The sequence below is a fragment of the Hyla sarda genome, chromosome 5 (assembly GCF_029499605.1).
Source record: "Hyla sarda isolate aHylSar1 chromosome 5, aHylSar1.hap1, whole genome shotgun sequence".
Lineage (NCBI taxonomy): Eukaryota > Metazoa > Chordata > Amphibia > Anura > Hylidae > Hyla > Hyla sarda.
The window spans coordinates 33,685,321-33,708,306 of record NC_079193.1 but is presented as its reverse complement, the minus strand read 5'-3'; the positions used below and the strand labels follow the sequence as shown (position 1 = coordinate 33,708,306).

The window sequence follows — 22,986 nt, the reverse complement described above, 5'->3', positions numbered from 1 at the left end:
GTATGAGGATTGCAATTTAATTCCTAGAGGTTTGCGTAATTCTAAGGAGCCTTCCCAATTTTTAGAGGACACTGCGTTTTTACAGGCCTGGAATAATGTTCATTTAAATTACTCTCGTAATATGTTGGTGTTACTGCGAGAACGCAATGAAGCTGGATATATCACTGTCACGGATGCACTTTGTAAGGCCAAGAGAGAACTACATACAAGGATGTCGGACGTGCAATATTCCAACTTCATCAAAAAATTGGAAAAAAAACTGTTTACTTTACAAACAAACATCAAGGATCAAAGGCGCGACAAGTTCGTGCGTGATAAAATGGATTTCGAACTGGACAATATTTTTTCTGGCTATATGGGCATCAATGCCAATAAAAGAACATACCGCAAATCAATAAATAATCCCACTCATGCCAAATCTAAATGGGGACCTAAAAAAGCCTATACTAAAAAGAAGTCCGATTTTTTAACTACTGAGTCGGAATCCAGTACCTCAGATAGCTCTGAACAGTGCAATAAATCTAATAAAACAGATGGAAAAAGTATCAATACCAACAATAAAGATAAAACAGTCCCTTTAGAAAACGCATTAGAAGGGGCCGTGGGAGGAACAGGAGGAAACAAGACAGCACCAATAGTATACAAACGCAAGAAGCAAGTAGTGTGGGAGCATTAAAAGATGAAGAACCACAGCCAAATACCACTGTTGTGAATCTAACAGATGTGACTTTGAGTTCCGCAGCTTTGTCGGTCCTGAGCCGGAGCCTTAATTTTAGTTTTCCTGAAGTTTTTGATGTGGTTCAGTTTGAAGTTGATTTATTTAAATCTTTAAGAAAGCTTAATTTGAAGAATTTTTTTTCTAACAAATTCATGGGCAGTAGCGATATTAAAAAGGCTGAAATGCCAATTTCTATCGGTCCTCTTGGGTTCAGTCCCTTCAGTGAGGCGGAGGGCACGGAATTCCAGTGTCCTTCTGACCTGATTATTAGGAGGTACTATAGAGGCAGCCACAGGTCATCATACCACAAATGATATTTTTACAGGGGGTGTAAAATCCAATTTCAGCCCCCCTATCACTCCAGGGAGTAACCTTGATCTCTTCCATCACAAAGTGATGGAGGATATCAGGGCCCTCAAATATTCCACCCATACAGATAATCTTAATCCAAAAGAAAGGGAAGCCCTGGCATGGCTCAGGAATCTTAAACATGTGGTCTTTAAAAAGGCAGATAAGGGTGGGAATATTGTCATGCTAACAGAAGAGTATTATGTTACTGAAGCTAGAAGACAACTAGAGAACTCTTCTAATTATGAGAGGCTTGACAATAATCCCACCCTTAAAATTGCTTCCAAGCTAAAAACCCTCCTTAGAAGAGCAGTAGAGAGGGGTGTTCTCTCTGAGAAAATGGCTGTTAAACTTGTTCCCCCGCACCCAAGTCCCCTACATGGTATTTTTTACCTAAAATACATAAGGGGTTGGAGGCCCCCCCCCGGATGCCCCATTGTGTCCGGGGTGGGTTCCATAACCGAACGTATTTCTAGGTATGTTGATTTTCTATTAAGACTTTGGTTATAGACACTAATGAGTTTTTGGCTGTTATTGCAGACTTTGATTGGCAAGAAGGGTGTATACTGGCTTCCAAAGATATAGAGTCTTTATACACCAATATTCCGCAAGATGTGGGCGTTGCTTGCATCAGAGAAATGCTAGAAAAAACAGACCACAGTGAGATGTGTGTGGACTTTATCTGTGAAGCCTTGGCTTTCATATTATAAAATAATGCATTTACTTTTGATGAAGTATAGGCAGACCTCCGGAGTTGCCATGGGCACTCCGGTGGCCTGCACTTTTGCCAATTTATTCGTGGCTTCATTTAAGAAAAAATATGTTTTCTCTACCATGAATCCTTATTTAAGGTTCATCAAGAGTTTTACCCAGTTTGTAGACGACGTGTTCGTCGTCTGGAACGGGTCGGAAGCCGACTTCTCAGATTTCGGCCACCACATCTCACAAAATGATATGAATTTAAGTTTCACTTTCAATGTGAGTACTGTAGAATTAGAGTTCCTTGATGTGTTAGTTAAGGCCAGCAATGAAGGGTTGGTAACTACCGGGTATAGGAAGCCCACGGCAGGGAATTCCTTACTACATTACGGTAGTTACCACCCTGAGCACGTTAAGACCGCCATACCTTATGGCCAAATGTTAAGACTTGGGAGAATTAACAGTTCCTTTGAAAATGTTTGCAGCCAGGCCGGGGATCTCTCCAGGAGATTGGAAAAGAGGGGTTATCCCACCAAGGTCCTGGAGAAAGCCTTTGCAAAAGCTTCGAGACAGGATAGGAGTAAACTTCTTAATGGCTCGGGCAGGAGAAAGGAAAAATCAGATAGATTTACCTTTTCTTTTCAGTTCAGCCCTATGCATAATGTAATCAATACCACGATTAATAAACATTGGTTTCTGATACAGAACGACCCCATTCTTGCTGAATGTTCTGTGAAGAAACCAATTGTAGCATTTCACAGAGCCAATAACTTAGGGAACATCCTGACCCGTTGTAAATTTGTGTCCTCTCAGAATAACAAACAAACAGAACAACTGTTATGCAATAAAGTAATAACTATAGGAGACATAGATATTCAGATGAAAGATTTTTGTTGCTGTAAAACCAACTATGTAGTATATGGACTCAAGTGCAATTGTGGACGTTTCTATGTTGGGAGTGCCACTCGCCAGTTACATATCAGGTTCCATGAACATATTTATTCTCTGCGTAGAAGAAAAGGTTCACCGAGAATTATAGACCACGTCTGGGAAGCTCATAATGGAAAACCCTGCATCACTCTGTTTTTTTGGCATCGAAAGGGTGCCAGTTAAAGACGGAACTGACAGGCGCAAAGACTTGCTTCAGACCGAAGCTAGATGGATTATGCGCACAGGCGCACAAGGTAGACTTGGTCATAATGATACATTGGACCTAGGCATCTTTATATAAATGCTATTTACATTAAGTTACAATATTCCAACATTGCTTTAAAATTTTGTGTTTTTAAGTGTTTTTAACTTTTACACATGGTTCACCATTTGTTTGATTGTCTCACATAGTGTTCTAAGTTTCCGCCCCTAGGAGAGGTCCCACAGGTATTTACCTGGGATCAGCCTGGGAGCGGATATGGCCTCACGAAGCACGGAAGTGCGAGACAGCTGTAACCATCTGCAAGCTGGTTCCCCCGGCGTCCTTGCCCGCTCCACCTGCCTGAATGCTGTACGCTGCCATGCACATGCACTTTGGTTGACAAGCACGAAATAAAAGTCATCCTTGCAAGTCCGTTTTCGGGTGAGTGCCATCATTTCTTCTACATTGCCATGTTGTAAGAATTCTTTCTTTCTACAAGATTGAGCACCACCCTTAGGACTGTATCCACTCTTGCACTTTATGTGCAGACTTATGTTCACTCCCTATACAGCAGTGCCGGATAGTGTTTCTATCTTGACCATTTTTTTTTTTATAGGACTTTTTTATCGCTTTTTATTTTTTTATTTTTTTTTGTATTTTAAACAAAACATCTTACAATGAGATCAAGCAGTAGAATTCACCTAATTTTCCAAATTAAATATATCAAATTACAGTGAAATCATCCAGTAGAATTCACCTCCTTCACATACTTCACATAGATCCATATTTCGCCTTCCTGTATCCCCCATCTCAATTCTAGACTTCCATATCTATGAAAATAACCTATGGGTGGGTAAGGAAGGTGAGACAAAAAAAGGAACATAAAAGAAAAGAAGAAAATAAGGTGTCAAGAGTAAAGAAGAAGAAAGGAGAGAAGTAAGAAGCTTTAAGTATAGACTCAGCCTGTTCTTCATATGATTTTTGTCTCTAAGTCCCCATGAGTATCTCCACTTACTCACTTATAACTCCCCCTTTTTTATTATTTTTTTTATTTTTAACCTTCCTGTGTTATTTGGCTATCCATAAATTGGGGCCATTTCCCCCCATATACTCAAAAATTTTGGGAGTTGGTACTGGGCAGCTGCTATAGACTGTTCCATTAGGTAATTATTGTTTATTACGTGGTATATGTTCCTAATTTCAACCTTATTCCACAATCTAGCGATCTTCATTTTGACTACTGTCAGCATGTGTACCATTATGGTTATATCTGCTAAATGTCTGTCTTCTAAGCCTAAGTTCAATAGTGCAACCTCAGGTCCCCATGGGGGTGTGTTTCCCAATATATTCTGAAGGGATATAATTCCAGGCTGTGTCATTCTGCCAGATTATAGCCTCCTCATGCTGCTGCCACCTCTAGGCTCTGTCATTGTACTGCCATGTTACATGTGACTCCTTGTTGGATTTGGATTTTATTATTAAATCTTAAATTGAAATGTAAAAAAATCGATAGAGCAATAACAATGAACCATAACTGATTAAATGAAAAATTTGCACTTTCACAGTCAGGGGGGCACTGAGAGGCAGGGGCCTCTCAGCGCCCCCCTGACTGTGAAAGTGCAAATTTTTCATTTAATCAGTTATGGTTCATTGTTATTGCTCTATCGATTTTTTTACATTTCAATTTAAGATTTAATAATAAAATCCAAATCCAACAAGGAGTCACATGTAACATGGCGGTACAATGACAGAGCCTAGAGGTGGCAGCAGCATGAGGAGGCCATAATCTGGCTGGAACAGGTGGTATCTTGCCTGACGGAGGACTGCCAGCTAGATGCTCACAAGAATGGGTACTCAAAAATTTTAAATAAATTAAAATTTAATTAAATTAAAATTACATAAATATTTTTATTCTCTTCAATTTTGACGCCATATGGTCTCCCTTCTGTCACATCCAGACGCTCTGTGGCAGTGATTCTAATAGTGATGCCTGCAATCTGCATGTCATACTGAATAACAGTATTATTTCACTAACACAGCACACTTCCTATGTGTGTTAGGACAAATCAAAGTGTTCTACACCCATATTGAGGCTGTATGGTCTCCTCATGCTTACAGCACCTCCACGCTGTGTCATTCAGCCACTATATGGTCTCCTCATGCTTCCGCCACCTCCACGCTCTGTCAATCAACCACTATATGGTCTCCTCATGCTTCCACCACCTTCACGCTGTGCCATTCAGCCACTATATGGTCTTCTCATTCTTCCGCCACCTCCATGCTGTGTATTTCAGCCACTATATGTTCTCCTCAAGCTGCCTCCACCTCTACGCTGTGTCATTCGGCCACTATATGGTCTCCTCATGCTTCCACCACCTTCACGCTGTGTCATTCAGCCACTATATGGTCTCCTCATTCTTCCGCCACCTCCACGCTGTGTTATTCAGCCACTATATGTTCTCCTCATGCTGCCGCCACCTCCACGCTGTGTCATTCAGCCACTATATGGTCTCCTTATACTGATGCCACCACCAGGCTCTGTCATTCTGCCGCTTTGTGACTGTGATTCTAATAGCGATGCCTGTAATCTGCATGTCATACTGAATAACAGTATTATTTCACTAACCCAGCACACACCCTATGCATGGTACAGCAAGGCAAAGTGTTCTGTACCCCTATTGAGGCTCTCAGTAGGCCAGAAATAGCTGTTTTTACTAGCAATTCACCGCAAATAAATTCTGACCGAACCATTTTTTTCTGGAAAATTTGGCAAATTGGCAGAATCGAATTTTTCAAAAATGCGCTCATCTCTAGTAAATACACTGGATATCGTTTTGCCTCAGGCCCTGGTCCTTGTCACGATTCGGCTTACAGGTAGTGGATCCTCTGTGTCAGCGAGGGATTGGCGTGGACCGTGCTGGTGGACCGGTTCTAAGAGGCTACTGGTGTTCACCAGAGCCCGCCGCAAAGCGGGATGGTCTTGCTGCGGCAGTAGCAACCAGGTCGTATCCACTAGCAACGGCTCAACCTCGCTGACTGCTGAGAAGGCGTGGGACAGAAGGACTAGGCAGAGGCAAGGTCAGACGTAGCAGAAGGTCGGGGCAGGCGGCAAGGTTCGTAGTCAAGATGGATAGCAAGAGTTCAGGTAACACAGGCTTGGACAACACTAAACGCTTTCACTGGCACAAGGCAACAAGATCCGGCAAGGGAGTGCAGGGGAAGTGATCAGATATAGCCAGGGAGCAGGTGGAAGCCAATTAAGCTAATTGGGCCAGGCACCAATCATTGGTGCACTGGCCCTTTAAGTCTCAGAGAGCTGGCGCGTGCGCGCCCTAGAGAGCGGAGCCGCGCGCGTCAGCACATGACAGGAGGGGCCCGGGACGGGTAAGTGACTTGGGATGCGATTCGCGAGCGGGCGCGTCCCGCTGTGCGAATCGCATCCCCGACGGCCATGTCAGTGCAGCGCTCCCGGTCAGCGGGACTGACCGGGGCGCTGCAGGGAGAGAGACGCCGTGAGCGCTCCGGGGAGGAGCGGGGACCCGGAGCGCTAGGCGTAACAGTACCCCCCCCCTTAGGTCTCCCCCTTTTTTTGTCCGACAACTGCTTTACCTGGGACGAGGACACCGGGAGTGAATGGAGGGTTTCCTCAAAGGTAGGCAGTACAGCAGGAGTGGGAATGGGGAGGGAGGGCAGAGGGTGAAGCTTGGCACGGGGCAGGGTGACACAAGGACGGGGGCCATGAGGAGGCACTGAGGCTTGCCTGACGGGACTGGGAGGGGGGGAGAGGCATCTCTTGTGGCAAGCAGAGTCCCAGTTCTTGATCTCCCCGGTGGTCCAGTCAAGGGTGGGAGAATGAAGCCGGAGCCATGGCAGACCGAGGAGGACCTCAGAGGTACAGTTGGGAAGGACGAAGAACTCAATCCTTTCGTGGTGGGGTCCAATGCACATTAAGAGGGGTTTTGTGCGGTAACGCACGGTGCAATCCAATCTGACTCCGTTGACCGCGGAAATGTAGAGCGGCTTGACGAGACGGGTCACCGGGATGCAGAATTTATTCACCAAAGACTCCAAAATAAAATTCCCAGAGGCACCAGAGTCCAAGCAGGCCACGGCTGAGAGGGAGGAGTTGGCTGAAGGAGAAATCCGCACGGGCACCGTGAGACGTGGAGAAGCAGACTTTGAACCAAGAGACGCCACACCCACGTGAGCTGGGTGCGTGCGTGCGTTTCCCAGACGTGGAGGACGAATAGGGCAATCCACCAAGAAATGCTCGGTACTGGCACAGTACAGACAAAGATTTTCTTCCCTACGGCGATTCCTCTCTTCCTGGGTCAGGCGAGACCGATCCACTTGCATGGCCTCCTCGGCGGGAGGCCCAGGCGTAGACTGCAAAGGATGCTGTGGGAGAGGTGCCCAGAGATCTAAGTCTTTTTCCTGGCGGAGCTCCTGATGTCTCTCAGAAAAACGCATGTCAATGCGGGTGGCCAAATGGATAAGTTCTTGCAGGTTGGTAGGAATCTCTCGTGCGGCCAGCACATCCTTGATGCTACTGGATAGGCCTTTTTTAAAGGTCGCGCAGAGAGCCTCATTATTCCATGATAATTAGGAAGCAAGAGTACGAAATTGGATGGCGTACTCGCCCACTGAAGAATTACCCTGGACCAGGTTCAGCAGGGCAGTCTCGGCAGAAGAAGCTCGGGCTGGTTCCTCGAAGACACTACGGACTTCAGCGAAGAAGGACTGGACTGTGGCTGTGGCAGGATCATTGCGGTCCCAGAGCGGTGTGGCCCAAGACAAGGCCTTTCCTGAAAGAAGGCTCACTACGAACGCCACCTTAGACCGTTCTGTAGGAAACAAGTCCGACAACATCTCCATATGCAGGGAACATTGAGACAGAAATCCACGGCAGAGTCTAGAGTCCCCATCAAATTTGTCCGGCAGGGACAAGCGGAGGCTAGGAGCGGCCACTCGCTGCGGAGGAGGTGCAGGAGCTGGCGGAGGAGATGGTTGCTGCTGTAGCAGAGGCAGAAGTTGCTGTAACGTGGCGGTCAACTGCGACAGCTGCTGTCCTTGTTGGGCAATCTGCTGCGATTGCTGAGCGACCACCGTGGTAAGGTCAGCGAGACTTGGCAGCGGCACCTCGGCGGGATCCATGGCCGGATCTACTGTCACGATTCGGCTTACAGGTAGTGGATCCTCTGTGTCAGCGAGGGATTGGCGTGGACCGTGCTGGTGGACCGGTTCTAAGAGGCTACTGGTGTTCACCAGAGCCCGCCGCAAAGCGGGATGGTCTTGCTGCGGCAGTAGCAACCAGGTCGTATCCACTAGCAACGGCTCAACCTCGCTGACTGCTGAGAAGGCGTGGGACAGAAGGACTAGGCAGAGGCAAGGTCAGACGTAGCAGAAGGTCGGGGCAGGCGGCAAGGTTCGTAGTCAAGATGGATAGCAAGAGTTCAGGTAACACAGGCTTGGACAACACTAAACGCTTTCACTGGCACAAGGCAACAAGATCCGGCAAGGGAGTGCAGGGGAAGTGATCAGATATAGCCAGGGAGCAGGTGGAAGCCAATTAAGCTAATTGGGCCAGGCACCAATCATTGGTGCACTGGCCCTTTAAGTCTCAGAGAGCTGGCGCGCGCGCCCTAGAGAGCGGAGCCGCGCGCGTCAGCACATGACAGGAGGGGCCCGGGACGGGTAAGTGACTTGGGATGCGATTCGCGAGCGGGCGCGTCCCGCTGTGCGAATCGCATCCCCGACGGCCATGTCAGTGCAGCGCTCCCGGTCAGCGGGACTGACCGGGGCGCTGCAGGGAGAGAGACGCCGTGAGCGCTCCGGGGAGGAGCGGGGACCCGGAGCGCTAGGCGTAACAGTCCTGGTGACACACCGATAAGTCAGGATCTTCTCCTGTATGTGCCTTTCAAATTGACGTTTTGCCGCATCAGACATAAAAAGTAAGTGGGGTAAAGTTCTATAGTTTTACCACAGTTCACCCCCCAAGAAGATCATTGTCCAGTTAGCACAATAAATTAGGACACAATTACATACATTGACAATATTAACAGTGCTAAAGAAAATATCTGCTAAAAGCAAGGGACAGTGACTAGTGACCAAATTCTGCTTTTCATGATGCTCAAACTGTACTATCAAAGTCGTCATGCAACATATTAAAGTTGCTGCATTGTATTGCACTGCTTCAGGAACTAAGTTAGGTTGGGTTCACATATGTCCGGCATCCTAAATCTTGATGCAACTGATGACAACATGCAATAGTTGTCATCAGCTGTATGGCATCCAGCGTCCATTGTTTCTGGCACCGGACAGGGGAATGCAGCAAGTAACCAAAACTGGGACGCTGGATGATTATGAACTGTCCCATTAAAATGAATCGGATCAATTCTAGCATCAATTTCTCTTCGGTGCACACTGGAGGGAAACTTTGCTAGACAATTGATATTTGAACCCAGCCTAAATTTACATTGTTTACCAAATCCCTGACTGTCAGAAGTCTTTTTTCCTAGGCTTTGTGAAAAAGGACATTGAGGAACAAAGGGTTAAACCACTCAAGCCAGTTATCAGAAACTATGACTTCATCACACAAACCCACACATACAGGTCCCCGGCCCACCACAATGACAACCAAAGCAATACTTACTGGGCTACCATCTGACCACGTAAAACCTTCATCCAAATTGTTGAGCACTAGACCGATCCACACGGGTTTAAAGTTCCAGAATCTGTAGAAAGAAAGAAATACATGAATATTTAGGAACATAGCCAGATACATCCTGCATGTGTGTATAACAGACCTAATTTTAACTCATGTCTTAATTCCACACTTGGGGAAGATATTTTGTAGAGAAATTAAAAATGTGTGATATCCATGGGTAGAAATATATGGAGATAAAAACAATAAAAAAAAAAATACTGAAGCAAAATCATAAGGCAGCAAATCACAATGAGGTTGTTAATATGAGGAACTTCAACTATCTCAATATAAACGGGAAAACATAACCTCTTAATGAACATGCTAAATAAAGGTACTGTAGGTCTGTATGTCATTAGCAACCAATGCAGTTTGTTTTATATCAGGAATGTATGACTGTAATAGAAAATAACTCTGTTAATGTTTTGGAAGTCCAAGTTAGTCACAAATTGTAAAAAAAAATTACATTGGAGAAGTAGGACAGTGCAACATATATATATATATATATATATATATATATACATATATATATATATATATATATATATATATATATACACATACACACAATACAGACCAAAAGTTTGGACACATCTTCTCATTCAGAGTTTTCTTTATTTTCATGACAATGAAAATTGTAGATTCACATTGAAGGCATTAAAAACTATGAATGAACACATGTGGAATTATATACATAACAAAAAAGTGTGAAACAACTGAAAATATGTCATATTCTGGGTTCTTCAAAGTAGCCACCTTTTGCTTTGATTACTGCTTTGCACACTCTTGGCATTCTCTTGTCGAGATTCAAGAGATAGTCACCTGAAATGGTTTTCACTTCACAGGTGTGCTGGTGTGGAGGAGGAGGTGTGATGGTGTGGGGGGGCTTTGCTGGTGACACTGTTGGGGATTTATTCAAAATTGAAGACATACTGAACCAACATGGCTACCACAGCATCTTGCAGCGGCTGCTATTCCATCCGGTTTGCGTTTAGTTGGACCATCATTTATTTTTCAACAGGACAATGACCCCAAACACCTCCAGGCTGTGTAAGGGCTATTTGACCAAGAAGGAGAGTGATGGGGTGCGGCGCCAGATGACCTGACCTCCACAGTCACCAGACCGGAACCCAATCGAGATGGTTGGGGTGAGCTGGACCGCAGAGTGAAAGCAAAAAGGGCCAACAAGTGCTAAGCATCTCTGGGAACTCCTTCAAGACTGTTGGAAGACCATTTCAGGTGACTACCACTTGAAGCTCATCAAGAGAATGCCAAGAGTGTGCAAAGCAGTAATCAAAGCAAAAGGTGTCTAGAGCCTAGAATATGACATATTTTCACACTTTTTTGTTATGTATATAATTCCACATGTGTTAATTCATAGTTTTGATGCCTTCAGTGTGAATCTACAATTTTCATAGTCATGAAAATAAAGAAAACTCTGAATGAGAAGGTGTGTCCAAACTTTTGGTCTGTCCTGTATATATATATATATATATATATATATATATATATATATATATATATTTATTTATTTATTTTTTTTTAACTGCAAAAAAATTTACATTTCTAACTCTAATATGTCACATATATTTATATAATAAGGGTAGGGTCTCATGTGCTGTATCTTGCTGCGTATTTGCTGATGTGCATTTTGCTACCCACTGAAGTCAAAGGGTAGCAAAATATGCAGCTGATTTTGTTAACCATGAACTTCAATGGGTAGGAAAATATGCTGCAGCAAATACGCCGCAACATACGGCAAGTAAGACCGTAGCCATGCTGTGCAAATAGAGTATGAAATTTACATTTTCATATGTCTACTTTATTTCAACACCAATTTGTTGTTTTTTAAAGGAAATCAGTCATCAGTATCACCCGCACTAACTTGTCATACAGGCTTGTAGTGCGGGTGATACTGATCTAAATGTTACTTACAATATCCTGAATGGCCCAGCCGTTTGTTAGGGACCGACCAGGGGACAGGGAGAACGAGCCCTAATCTGACCCTAAAACCGCTCTCCCTGCCTACTTGCCCACTCACCCTAAATGGTTAGTCGACAACTTGGTGCTGGTCCCTTCCTGAACTAAAGGGCTGAGGCCTAATAAAAACACAAACTAACAAATAGTCGGTCACCAACCGGAAAACTAACAGGAACATGCGACTCTATGATATATAAGTTCAGAGGACACAGATAAGAGAGCAGCACAGAGGACACCATCAGTGGCCGTGAACAGAGGACTCTATAGATCTGTGGTCATGAACAGAGGTCACTATAGATAAGTAGACATGTACCAAACTCAAGAGATAAGAATACAAGAACTAATAAACATAAAGTTCAAAACACTAGACAGGAAAACGAATAAGTCAACAGACTTCAGGAACAGACAGGAATATAGCATAATCCACCAGAACGTCCAATAGACTCCAAGTCCATGGACCAGAAACAGGGATATATCGCTAACCAGGAATTATCGCAATTCCCCAGAAACCACCAGTAGAAACAGGAATGTCTTGATACTAGAACGCAATCTCCCAGAGTCCACCTTGGAGCACGGAGATATCTTGTACTTATTCTCAATTCCCCTGATTCCCCATGGACAGGTAACAGGGATATCTAGATACACACGATATAATTATAGGACATGTTCACACTGAACACAAGACAGGAAACCGCAATCCCTCAGAAACGTCCAGTAGACTCCAAGTCCCCATGGACCAGAAACAGGGATTCCAGATAGGGCACTGTTCACACTGAACAGGTACAAATACAAAAGGACAAAGATCAGATCAACCAAACAGAATATAAATATAGGACGCTGTTCACACTGGACACACAACAGAACCAGGATACCAAACAGGAATATCGCAATTCCCCAGATAACCTCCAGTAGAAACAGGAATGTCTTGATACTAGAACACAATCTCCCAGAGTCCACCTTGCACGAAGATATCTTGTACTAATTCTCAATTCCCCAGATTCCCCATGGACAGGTAACAGGGATATCTATAGACAACGGATATAATTATAGAACACAGTTCACACTGAACACAAAAAACAGATACAATAGGAAACAGTGTGAACAGACACATAACAGAATGGATAATAAATCCTAAAACCAACTATAAAACACAGCTTAAAATCTACTAAGAGCATTCCAAATAACATAGCTAAAACCAGAAAATACAAAGCGCATGCTAAAACAGATATAGTAGATAAAAGGTCACACAAAAAGTGTTTCACCCAGCCTCCATAGCAGCATGGCAGTAGCCAGCTAGCAGCAAGACATCAGGAAGTATCTGTAATCACCAGCAACCAGAGGCTAAGCTGGGCTGACTATAAATAGATACACCCGAAAGGCTATTTGCTAACAGAGGCCTGGGCTGAAAAGGCCAGAGAAATTAACTCTTCCCTGACCAGGAAAGATAAAACTGTTCACAACACAGTAATGCAATAGCTGTGTGTGAACACAGACCAATACAGACATGACACCGTTGCACCGTTATCCCTGTCTTTCTTTGTATGTAAATTAGGTCCTTCGGACACGGGCGGAGCTAGGACTGGAGCTCTGGGCACTCCACATCATCTTCTGCCAGGCGGGTTTTCACCACGGCGCATGCGCCGCTTCCAGAGTACACCCGGAAGCAGTGTCAGTTTCAGTGTAATTCACCCTCATGCCTTCGTGCATCCTCACACTTTACTATTGGCCGCGTGAATGAGGTTGAAACTGATGCCGCTTCCGGGTGTAGTCTGGAAGCGGCGCATGCGCTGTGGAAGCCGTGAAAGCAGGAAGGGAGGCAATGTAAGTATCATTTTGATCAGTATCACCTGAACTAGAAGCCTTTATGACAGGATAGTGCGGGTGATACTGATGAGAGATTTCCTTTAAAGATTTACATTTTAGAAAGATAACAATTTTAACAAACAAAATTTGAAAATTGTAAAAATTTTAAAAGTATGTTTTGTTTTTATGCATTAAGCAAGGTTTGCAGAGACTGAAAGGTGCTGAAAATGAAAAATGACCCCATTTTAAAAAATAGACTACTCAAGGGGTTCACCAGGGGTACATTAAGTATTTGAATGCCAAAATGTCACATCTTAAAGCTGCTGAAGAAAAGTCCTATGGAGGACTTGAAATGCGTCCAGCTCCGCTACTAATGACATATATCCAGCCTCTATATTGGAATACAGCTATTGCGCTTATACGGCATCCACTAAGCCCCAGGTACTTATGCTCATTGCCACGGCCACGAGGACGCCACATACCCTCTGACCGCATCAGGGATTACCTGTACAGCCTCAAAAAAAAAATGGATCTTTCATTATTGCTGTAACTTCTGAGACAGCTGAGTCTCTATCAGCATATGCCACACATCATAGGACCGTGAATTTGAACATTCTCTCCGCTTTTCTACGCGATTTGGAAAAATTCTCGGCTCATTGAAGCGCTGCAGTCCCCATCATTGAAGCCCACTATCACCGCTATCCATATGAGATGGCAGAGTCTCTAAGCGGCGATCTATCCTTCACCACTTCAGTACTGCAAGTATACTTAACATTGCTACTGTTTGCTCATAAACAATGCTAGTATACCAGACATTGCTACATTGTTACCATGCAATAATTGTTACATTGTTACCAATGGATACCACTTATTCTACAAACAGCGCGTTGAACAGTACAATTATGCAATTTACTTATTCCTATCTATTCAAAAGACACGTGCACCACTATTTAATTTTATTCTTACAGGCTGGAATATCCACAGACGTGTGCCTTTTATATTGATTGTATTTCATTATATATTTTTGTATTATAATGTATTCTATGCTATCTATGTAATTTAATAATTTTTTTAATTGTATTTTGTGTCCCCGCTGACCCACAAGGGCCCTGTGCGTCACGGAGCAGATTACCTATTTTAAACAATTAATTGATAAAGGCCTATCCAGTATTCAAGATCCTGAGCCTCAATTTTCCTTATAATTAATTTACAAATCTGTTAAACTTTCTGGAACCAGTTGATTTAAAATTTTTTTTTTCCAGGGGAGTAACCCTTAACCTCTTAAGGACCCAGGAAGTAAGGGGACATCCCCGCACCCTGGGCTTTAAGGACCCAGGACGTCCCCGTACGTCCTGGCATTTCCGGTCCCTGTCGCGCGCCGGGCAGAGATCGGAACCGGATGCCTGCTGAAATGCTTCAGCAGGCATCCAGGGCAAACGCGAATCGCGAATCGCCGCAAATCGCGAGGAAAATCGCCCTTGCGATCTGCGGCGATACCGGGCTGATCGGGTCTCTGGGACCCGACCGCCCAGTAATTTTGCATGATCCCGGTTGTCACAGACAACCAGGACCATGCTAAAGACCCAAGCCTGCCACCTCCTCCTATACCCTGCGATCCGACCAATTGCAGGGGGTGAGGGGGTTTACTTCCTCCCGCCCTGCCCAGCCCCTTGAAGTCCGGAGAGGATGGGAGGAAGACCGGAGGACGCGGCGGGGGACGGGGGAGTGCTGTGGACCGGCCCCGGTACTTACCTTGTCCCTGAAGACCCGGATCCCGGCGATGAATGCAAAACTACACATCCTCAGCATGCCCTTACTGTCCAGGCATGCTGGGATTTGTAGTTCTGTAACATCTGGCCCTTCAGATGTTGCAGAACTACAACTCCCAGCATGCCTGGACAGTTTTAGCATACTGGGAGTTGTAGTTTTGCAACATCTGGAAGGGCACAGATTGGGAACCACTGTATTAGTGGTCTGCAAACTGTAGTCCTCCAGATCTAAAAGATGGCTCTAAAGATGTTGCCGAACTACTACTCCCAGCATGCCTGAGAATGTTTGGGAGTTGTGGTTTTGCAACAGCTGGAGGCACACTGGTTGGGAAACATTGTCTGTTTCCTAACTCAGTGTGTCCCAACCCGTGTGCCTCCAGCTGTTGCAAAACTATAACTACCAGCATGGACTGTGCATGCTGGGAGTTGCAGTTTTGCAGCAGCTGGAGCCCCCCCCCTGTGAATGTACAGGGTACATTCACATGGGCAGGGGGCTTACAGTGAGTATCAGGCTCCAAGTTTGCAATGCAGCAAATTTTGCGCGGCAGCGGAAAACTCGCTGTAATCCCTCGCCCGTGTGACTGTACCCTAAAAACACTACACTACCACAAAATAAAATAAAAAGTAAAAAAACACTACATACACATACCCCTACACAGCCCCCCTCCGCAATAAAAATGAAAAACGTTTGGTACGCCACTCTTTCCAAAATGGAGCCTCCAGCTGTTGCAAAACAACAACTCCCAGTATTGCCGGACAGCCATTGGGAGCCTGGGAGTTTTGCAACAGCTGGAGGCACCCTGTTTGGGAATCACTGGCGTAGAATACCCCTATGTCCACCCCTATGCAAATCCCTAATTTAGGCCTCAAATGCGCATGGCGCTCTCACTTCGGAGCCCTGTCGTATTTCAAGGCAACAGTTTAGGGCCACATATGGGGTATCGCCGTACTCGGGAGAAATTGCCTAACACATTTTTGGGGTCTCTTTCTCCTTTCACCCCTTATGAAAAGGTGAAGTTGGGGTCTACACCAGCATGTTAGTGTAAAAAAATAAATTTTTTACACTAACATGCTGGTGTTGCCCTATACTTTTCACTTTGACAAGAGGTAAAGGGGAAAAAAGCCCCCCAAAATTTGTAAAGCAATTTCTCCCGACTACAGAGATACCCCATATGTACATGCGCCATGTACATTTGAGGTGATTTTCACAGGGGTGGCTGATTGTTACAGCGGTTTTGACAAACGCAAAAAAAAAAAAAAAACGCCACATGTGACCCCATTTCGGAAACTACACCCCTCACGGAATGTAATGAGGGGTGCAGTGAGAATTTACACCCCACAGGTGTCTGACAGATCTTTGGAACAGTGGGCTGTGCAAATTAAACATTTTGTGCAGCCCACTGTTCCAAAGATCTGACAGACACAAGTGGGGTGTAAATGCTCACTTTATGCCTTGTTATGTTCCTCAAGGGGTCTAGTTTCCAAAATGGTATGCCATGTGGGGGTTATTTTGCTCTCCTGGCACCATAGGGGCTTCCTAAATGCGACATGCCCCTGAGCAAAATTTGCTCTCAAAAAGCAAAATATGACTCCCTCTCTTCTGAGCATTGTAGTTCGCCCGTAGTACACTTCAGGTCAATTTATGGGGTACCTTCATACTCAGAAGAGATGGGGTTACAATTTTTTGGGGGTATTTTCTGCTATTAAGCCTTGCAAAAATTTGAAATTTGGGGGGGAAACACACATTTTAGTGAAATTTTTTTTACATTTTTTTACATATGCAAAAGTCGTGAAACACCTATGGGGTATTAAGGCTCACTTTATTCCTTGTTATGTACCTCAAGGGGTCTAGTTTCCAAAATGGTATGCCATGTGTTTTTTTTTTTGCTGTTCTGGCACCATAGGGGCTTCCTAAATGCAACATGCCCCCCAAAACCATTTCAGAAAAACATACTCTCCAAAATCTCCTTGTGGCTCCTTCGCTTCTAAGCCCTCTACTACGCCCACCGAACACTTTACATAGACATATGAGGTATGTGCTTACTCGAGAGAAATTGGGCTACAAATACAAGTATAAATTTTCTCCTTTTACCCCTTGTAAAAATTCAAAAATTGGGTCTACAAGAACATGCGAGTGTAAAAAATGGAGATTGTGAATTTTCTCCTTCACTTTGCTGCTATTCCTGTGAAACACCTAAGGGGCTAAAACACTGACTGAATGTCATTTTGAATACTTTGGGGGGTGCAGTTTTTATAATGGGGTCATTTGTGGGGTATTTCTAATATGAAGACCCTTCAAATCAACTTCAAACCTGAACTGGTCCCTGAAAAATTGTGAGTTTGGAAATTTTGTGAAAAATTGCTGCTGAACTTTGAAGCCCTCTGGTGTCTTCCAAAAGTAAAAACACGTAAATTTTATGATGCAAACATAAAGTGGACATATTGTATATGTGAATAAAAAAAATAATTTGAAATATCCATTTTCCTTACAAGCAGAGAGCTTAAAGTTAGAAAAATGCTAAATTTTCTAATTTTTCATCAAATTTGGGGATTTTTCACCAAGAAAGGATGCAATATACAACAAAATTTTACCACTATGTTAAAGTAGAATATGCCATGAAAAAACAATCTCGGAATCAGAATGATAACTAAAAGCATTCCAGAGTTATTAATGTTTAAAGTGACAGTGGTCAGATGTGCAAAAAATGGCCGGTTCTTAAGGTGTAAAATGGCTGGGTCCTTAAGGGGTTAAACCCTGTAATGACCAAGCCCATTTTCACCTTAACCTCTTAAGGACCCATGACGTATGCGTACGTCATGAGTCCGCTACCGATCTATTACGCGGGGCAACGGCGTGGCCCAGCGTCATAGTGGGTCGGGGCCAACCTCTAACAACGGCCGGCACCCGTGGCTAATAGCACGCAGCATTGATCGTGGTGCCGCGCGCTATTAACCCTTTAGATGCGGCTTTCTAAGTTGAACTCCGCGTCTAAAGTGAAAGTGAAACATTGCCGGTTAGCTCAGGGAGCTGTTCGGGATCGCCGCGGCATCCCGAACAGCTTACAAGACCGCTGGAGGATCCCTACCTGCCTCCTCGCTGTACGATCGCCGAATGACTGCTCATTGCCTGAGATCCAGGCATGAGCAGTCAAGCGGCAGAATCATCGATCACTGGTTGATCAATGGTTTCTCATAGGAAATGTGAAAGATCAGTGTGTGCAGTGTTATAGGTCCCTATGGGAGCTATAATACTGCAAAAAAAAAAAAAGTGAAAAAAAAAGTGAATAAAGATCATTTAACGCCTTCCCTATTAAAAGTTTGAATTACCCCCTTTTCCCATAAAAAAAAAAAAAAAAAACTGTGTAAATAAAATAAAAATAAACATGTGGTATCGCCACGTGCGGAAATTTCCGAATTATAAAAATATATTGTTAATTAAACCGCACTGTCAATGGCGTACGTGCAAAAAAAAATTCCAAAGTCCAAATTAGTGCATTTTTGGTCACTTTTTATATCATGAAAAAAAGAATAAAAAGCAATCAATAAGTCCTATCAATGCAAAAATGGTACAGTTAAAAACTTCAGATCACGGCGCAAAAAATGAGCCCTCATACCACCAAATACGCGGAAATATAAAAAAGTTATAGGGGTCAGAATATGACAATTTTAAACATTAATTTTCCTGCATGTAGTTATGATTTTTTCCAGAAGTACGACAAAATCAAACCTATATAAGTAGGGGATCATTTAACCGTATGGACCTATAGAATAAATATAAGGTCATTTTTACTGAAAAATGCACTGTGTAGAAATGGAAGCCCCCAAAAGTTACAAAATGGCATTTTTTCTTCAATTTTGTAGCACAATAAATTTTTTTTCTGTTCTGCCGTGGATTTTTTGGTAAAATTACTAATGTCACTGCAAAGTAGAATTGGTGTAGCAAAAAAATAAGCCATAAAATGGATTTTTAGGTGCACAATTGAAAGCGTTATGATTTTTAGATGGTGATGAGGAAAAAATGAAAATGCAAAAACGGAAAAACGCTGAGTCCTTAAAGGAAAACTGTCACATATTTTCTCCCGCACTATCCACAGGTATTGGTGGATAGTGCGGGAGACACTGATTAAAACGAGCCCTACCTTGGTCTGATCCGCGCCGCCGTTCGCTCGCAATTGTAGTTTTAATCTCTGTGTATATCCTGCTGTAACTGGCAAAGGCGGTGCTTCTGCGGGCTAACGGACACTGACGTCAGCGCCGCTCATGAATATTCATGAGCGGTGCTGACGTCAGTGTCCGTTAGCCCGCAGAAGCACCGCCTTTGCCAGTTACAGCAGGATATACAGAGAGATTAAAACTAAAATTGCGGGCGAACGGCGGCGCGGATCAGACCAAGGTAGGGCTCGTTTTAATCAGTGTCTCCCGCACTATCCACCAATACCTGTGGATAGTGCGGGCGAAAATATGTGACAGTTTTCCTTTAAGGGGTAAAGCACATTCTTAAAAACAAAAAAGTTCAAATTTTTTAAATTAGTAAATCATAGAAAAAAAAGTTGAGTATCGCTTTAATAGTTCAGACCTGAGGAAACATCAGCTTGACTGCAGCTTAGCGAAATGCTTAAAAATAGGTATGAAACCCCTACCCCACCACCACCAAACTTGTAAAATAGTTTTTTGTTTTTTCCCCCAAAATTTGACAATTATTTTTTTGGTCATTTATTCTGCATATTTTATAGAAAAAATTAAGGCAGTCACTACAGCAAGAAAACAAAATCTCATATGGCTCTTTAGATGGGAAAATGAAAGAGTAATAGCTATTAAAAAGCGAGGAGAAAAAAAAAACTAATTACAGTGCAAAAATGGGTCGTTAAAGGGTTAATAAGGATGAGCAAACCTTCCAAATTTTCCGACTGAAGTATTTGCCTCAAATTGGACTTTGGATTTCACACCCAAATGGACTATGCCAGTAAATGAGCAGTGAATGCAGGAGCTGTAAGCAGAGCTGTTTAGGGCATTGTCGCTTACCACTGGACTGGTGTACAGGAGCAAGGTCACTTGTCTTTGACTCAGTACTGTACTGCTCCTGTACATAATGTCTGCAGAGCACCATAGAAAATATATACAGAAGCCCTGCTCCTATTTGTACTGAGCAGCGAGGTATACACTGTATGCCATCCTGCTTAACCCCTGTTAAGCTCCTGTAATACTTACAAGGCTTCCTGCTTTGGTGATCATATGACCTGAGATAACATCAGCGGATGCTGATGTGGTCACCACACTCTCTGTGCACCTCACAGGCTGAAATAGGGAGCCTGGTAACACATACACATTTGGAATGCATTTACCGTATTTATCGGGGTATACCACGCACCGGCCTATAACACGCACCCTCATTTTACCAAGGATATTTGGGTAAAAAAAGTTTTTTACCCAAATATCCATGGTAAAATGAGGGTGCGTGTGTGCGCGTGTATACCCCGATATACCCCCAGGAAAGGCAGGAGGAGAGAGGCCGTCGCTGCCCGCTGCTCTCCCCCTGCCTTTCCTGGGGTCTAGAGCGCTGCTGCCGGCCCTTCTCTCCCCCTGGCTATCGGTGCCGCTGCCCGTTCTGTCCCCCTGACTATCGGCGCCGCTGCCCAGTTGCCTCCCCCCATCCCCGGTGGCATAATTACCTGGGTCGGGTCCGCGCTGCTGCAGGCCTCCGGCGTGCGTCCCCGGCTATGCGCTGCACGGCGCGGCGCATGACGTCAGTGCGCCACGCCATGCATAGCAACGATGCAGGGGACGCACGCCGGAGGCCTGCAGCAGCGCGGATCCGACCCAGGTAATTATGCCACCGGGGATGGGGGGGAGGCAACGGGGCAGCGGCGCCGGCAATGGGTGCCGCTGCCCCTTCTCTCCCCCTGGCTGTCGGCGCCGCTTCTCTCCCCCTGGCTATCGGCGCCGGCAATGGGGCGCCGGTACCGATAGTCAGGGGGACAGAACGGGCAGCGGCGCCGATAGCCAGGGGGAGAGAAGGGCCGGCAGCAGCGCTCTAGACCCCAGGAAAGGCAGGGGGAGAGAAGCGGGCAGCGATGGCCTCTCTCCCCCTGCCTTTCCTGGGAGTGTATCGGCGTATAACACGCACATAGACTTTAGGCTAAAAATTTAAGCCTAAAAAGTGCGTGTTATACGCCGATAAATACGGTAATTCATTCCAAATTGATTTGCTCATCTATACATATTAATTAATCATATCCATAGAAAATCAATAGTTCTGCAGACACTTTCCACCTGGATACCAGGAGGATTTTGCAACCAACATCTGGTCCAGTAAATCCCTAGACATTATGTAAATATTTATTTTTTTCTGCCTAGCATTTTGTGAATAAAATTAACAGTTGTTGGTTATTTCATTGCTGTCAATCTGAAGGGGTGATTTTTCCATATGACTGTGTATACATTGTAGGCTGTCGGTAACTGAGAGCACCGCCCACTGGACTCCAAAGTTTAGAGGTTTAAAAAATAGATAAATATTAAATATTTTCAAAAAAGCTATAGATTAATCTGGTCTGCACCTCCTGCTTCAGAACATAGTGTGAACAGACAGGGTCCCAAGTTCAGTGTGATTCAGTGAGATTCAGTGTGATTCAGTGAGGTTTAGTGTGATTCAGTGAGGTTCAGTGTGACTCAGTGAGGTTTAGTGAGGTTCAGTGTGATTCAGTGAGGTTCAGTGTGATTCAGTGAGGTTCAGTGTGATTCAGTGAGGTTCAGTGAGGTTCAGTGTGATTCAGTGAGGTTTAGTGTGATTCAGTGAGGTTTAGTGTGATTCAGGGAGGTTTAGTGTGATTCAGTGAGGTTCAGTGTGATTCAGTGAGGTTCAGTGTGACTCAGTGAGGTTCAGTGTGATTCAGTGAGGTTCAGTGTGATTCAGTGAGGTTCAGTGTGATTCAGTGAGGTTCATTGTGATTCAGTGTGATTCAGTGAGGTTCAGTGTGATTCAGTGAGGTTCAGTGTGATTCAGTGAGGTTCAGTGTGATTCAGTGAGGTTTAGTGTGATTCAGTGAGGTTCAGTTTGATTCAGTGAGGTTCAGTTTGATTCAGTGAGGTTCAGTGTGACTCAGTGAGGTTCAGTGAGGTTCAGTGTGATTCAGTGAGGTTCAGTGTGATTCAGTGAGGTTCAGTGTGACTCAGTGAGGTTCAATGTGACTCAGTGAGGTTTAGTGAGGTTCAGTGTGATTCAGTGAGGTTCAGTGTGATTCAGTGAGATTCAGTGTGATTCAGTGAGATTCAGTGTGATTCAGTGAGGTTCAGTGTGATTCACTGAGGTTCAGTGTGATTCACTGAGGTTCAGTGTGATTCACTGAGGTTCAGTGTGATTCACTGAGGTTCAGTGTGATTCAGTGAGGTTTAGTGTGACTCAGTGAGGTTCAGTGGGACTCAGTGAGGTTCAGTGGGACTCAGTGAGGTTCAGTGGGACTCAGTGAGGTTCAGTGGGACTCAGTGAGGTTCAGTGGGACTCAGTGAGGTTTAGTGAGGTTCAGTGTGATTCAGTGTGATTCAGTGAGGTTCAGTGAGGTTCAGTGAGGTTCAGTGTGATTCAGTGAGGTTTAGTGTGATTCAGTGAGGTTCAGTGTGATTCAGTGAGGTTCAGTGTGATTCAGTGAGGTTCAGTGTGATTCAGTGAGGTTCAGTGTGATTCAGTGAGGTTCAGTGTGATTCAGTGAGGTTCAGTGTGATTCAGTGAGGTTCAGTGTGATTCAGTGTGATTCAGTGTGATTCAGTGAGGTTCAGTGTGATTCAGTGAGGTTCAGTGTGATTCAGTGAGGTTTAGTGTGATTCAGTGAGGTTCAGTGTG

At 44.4% G+C, this 22,986-nt stretch overlaps 1 protein-coding gene across 4 annotated transcripts in view; it reads right to left on the bottom strand.

Annotated features, from left to right (window-relative positions):
• LOC130273044 (macrophage mannose receptor 1-like) overlaps positions 1 to 22,986 on the bottom strand; it is a 227,650-nt gene that overhangs the window by 133,992 nt on the left and 70,672 nt on the right. For all 4 annotated transcript variants that reach the window (XM_056519204.1, XM_056519205.1, XM_056519206.1 and 1 more), the window contains exon 14: positions 9,550 to 9,631. In XM_056519204.1, coding sequence (XP_056375179.1) covers positions 9,550 to 9,631 — 82 coding nt within the window. The remainder of the gene's footprint in view (positions 1 to 9,549; positions 9,632 to 22,986) is intronic.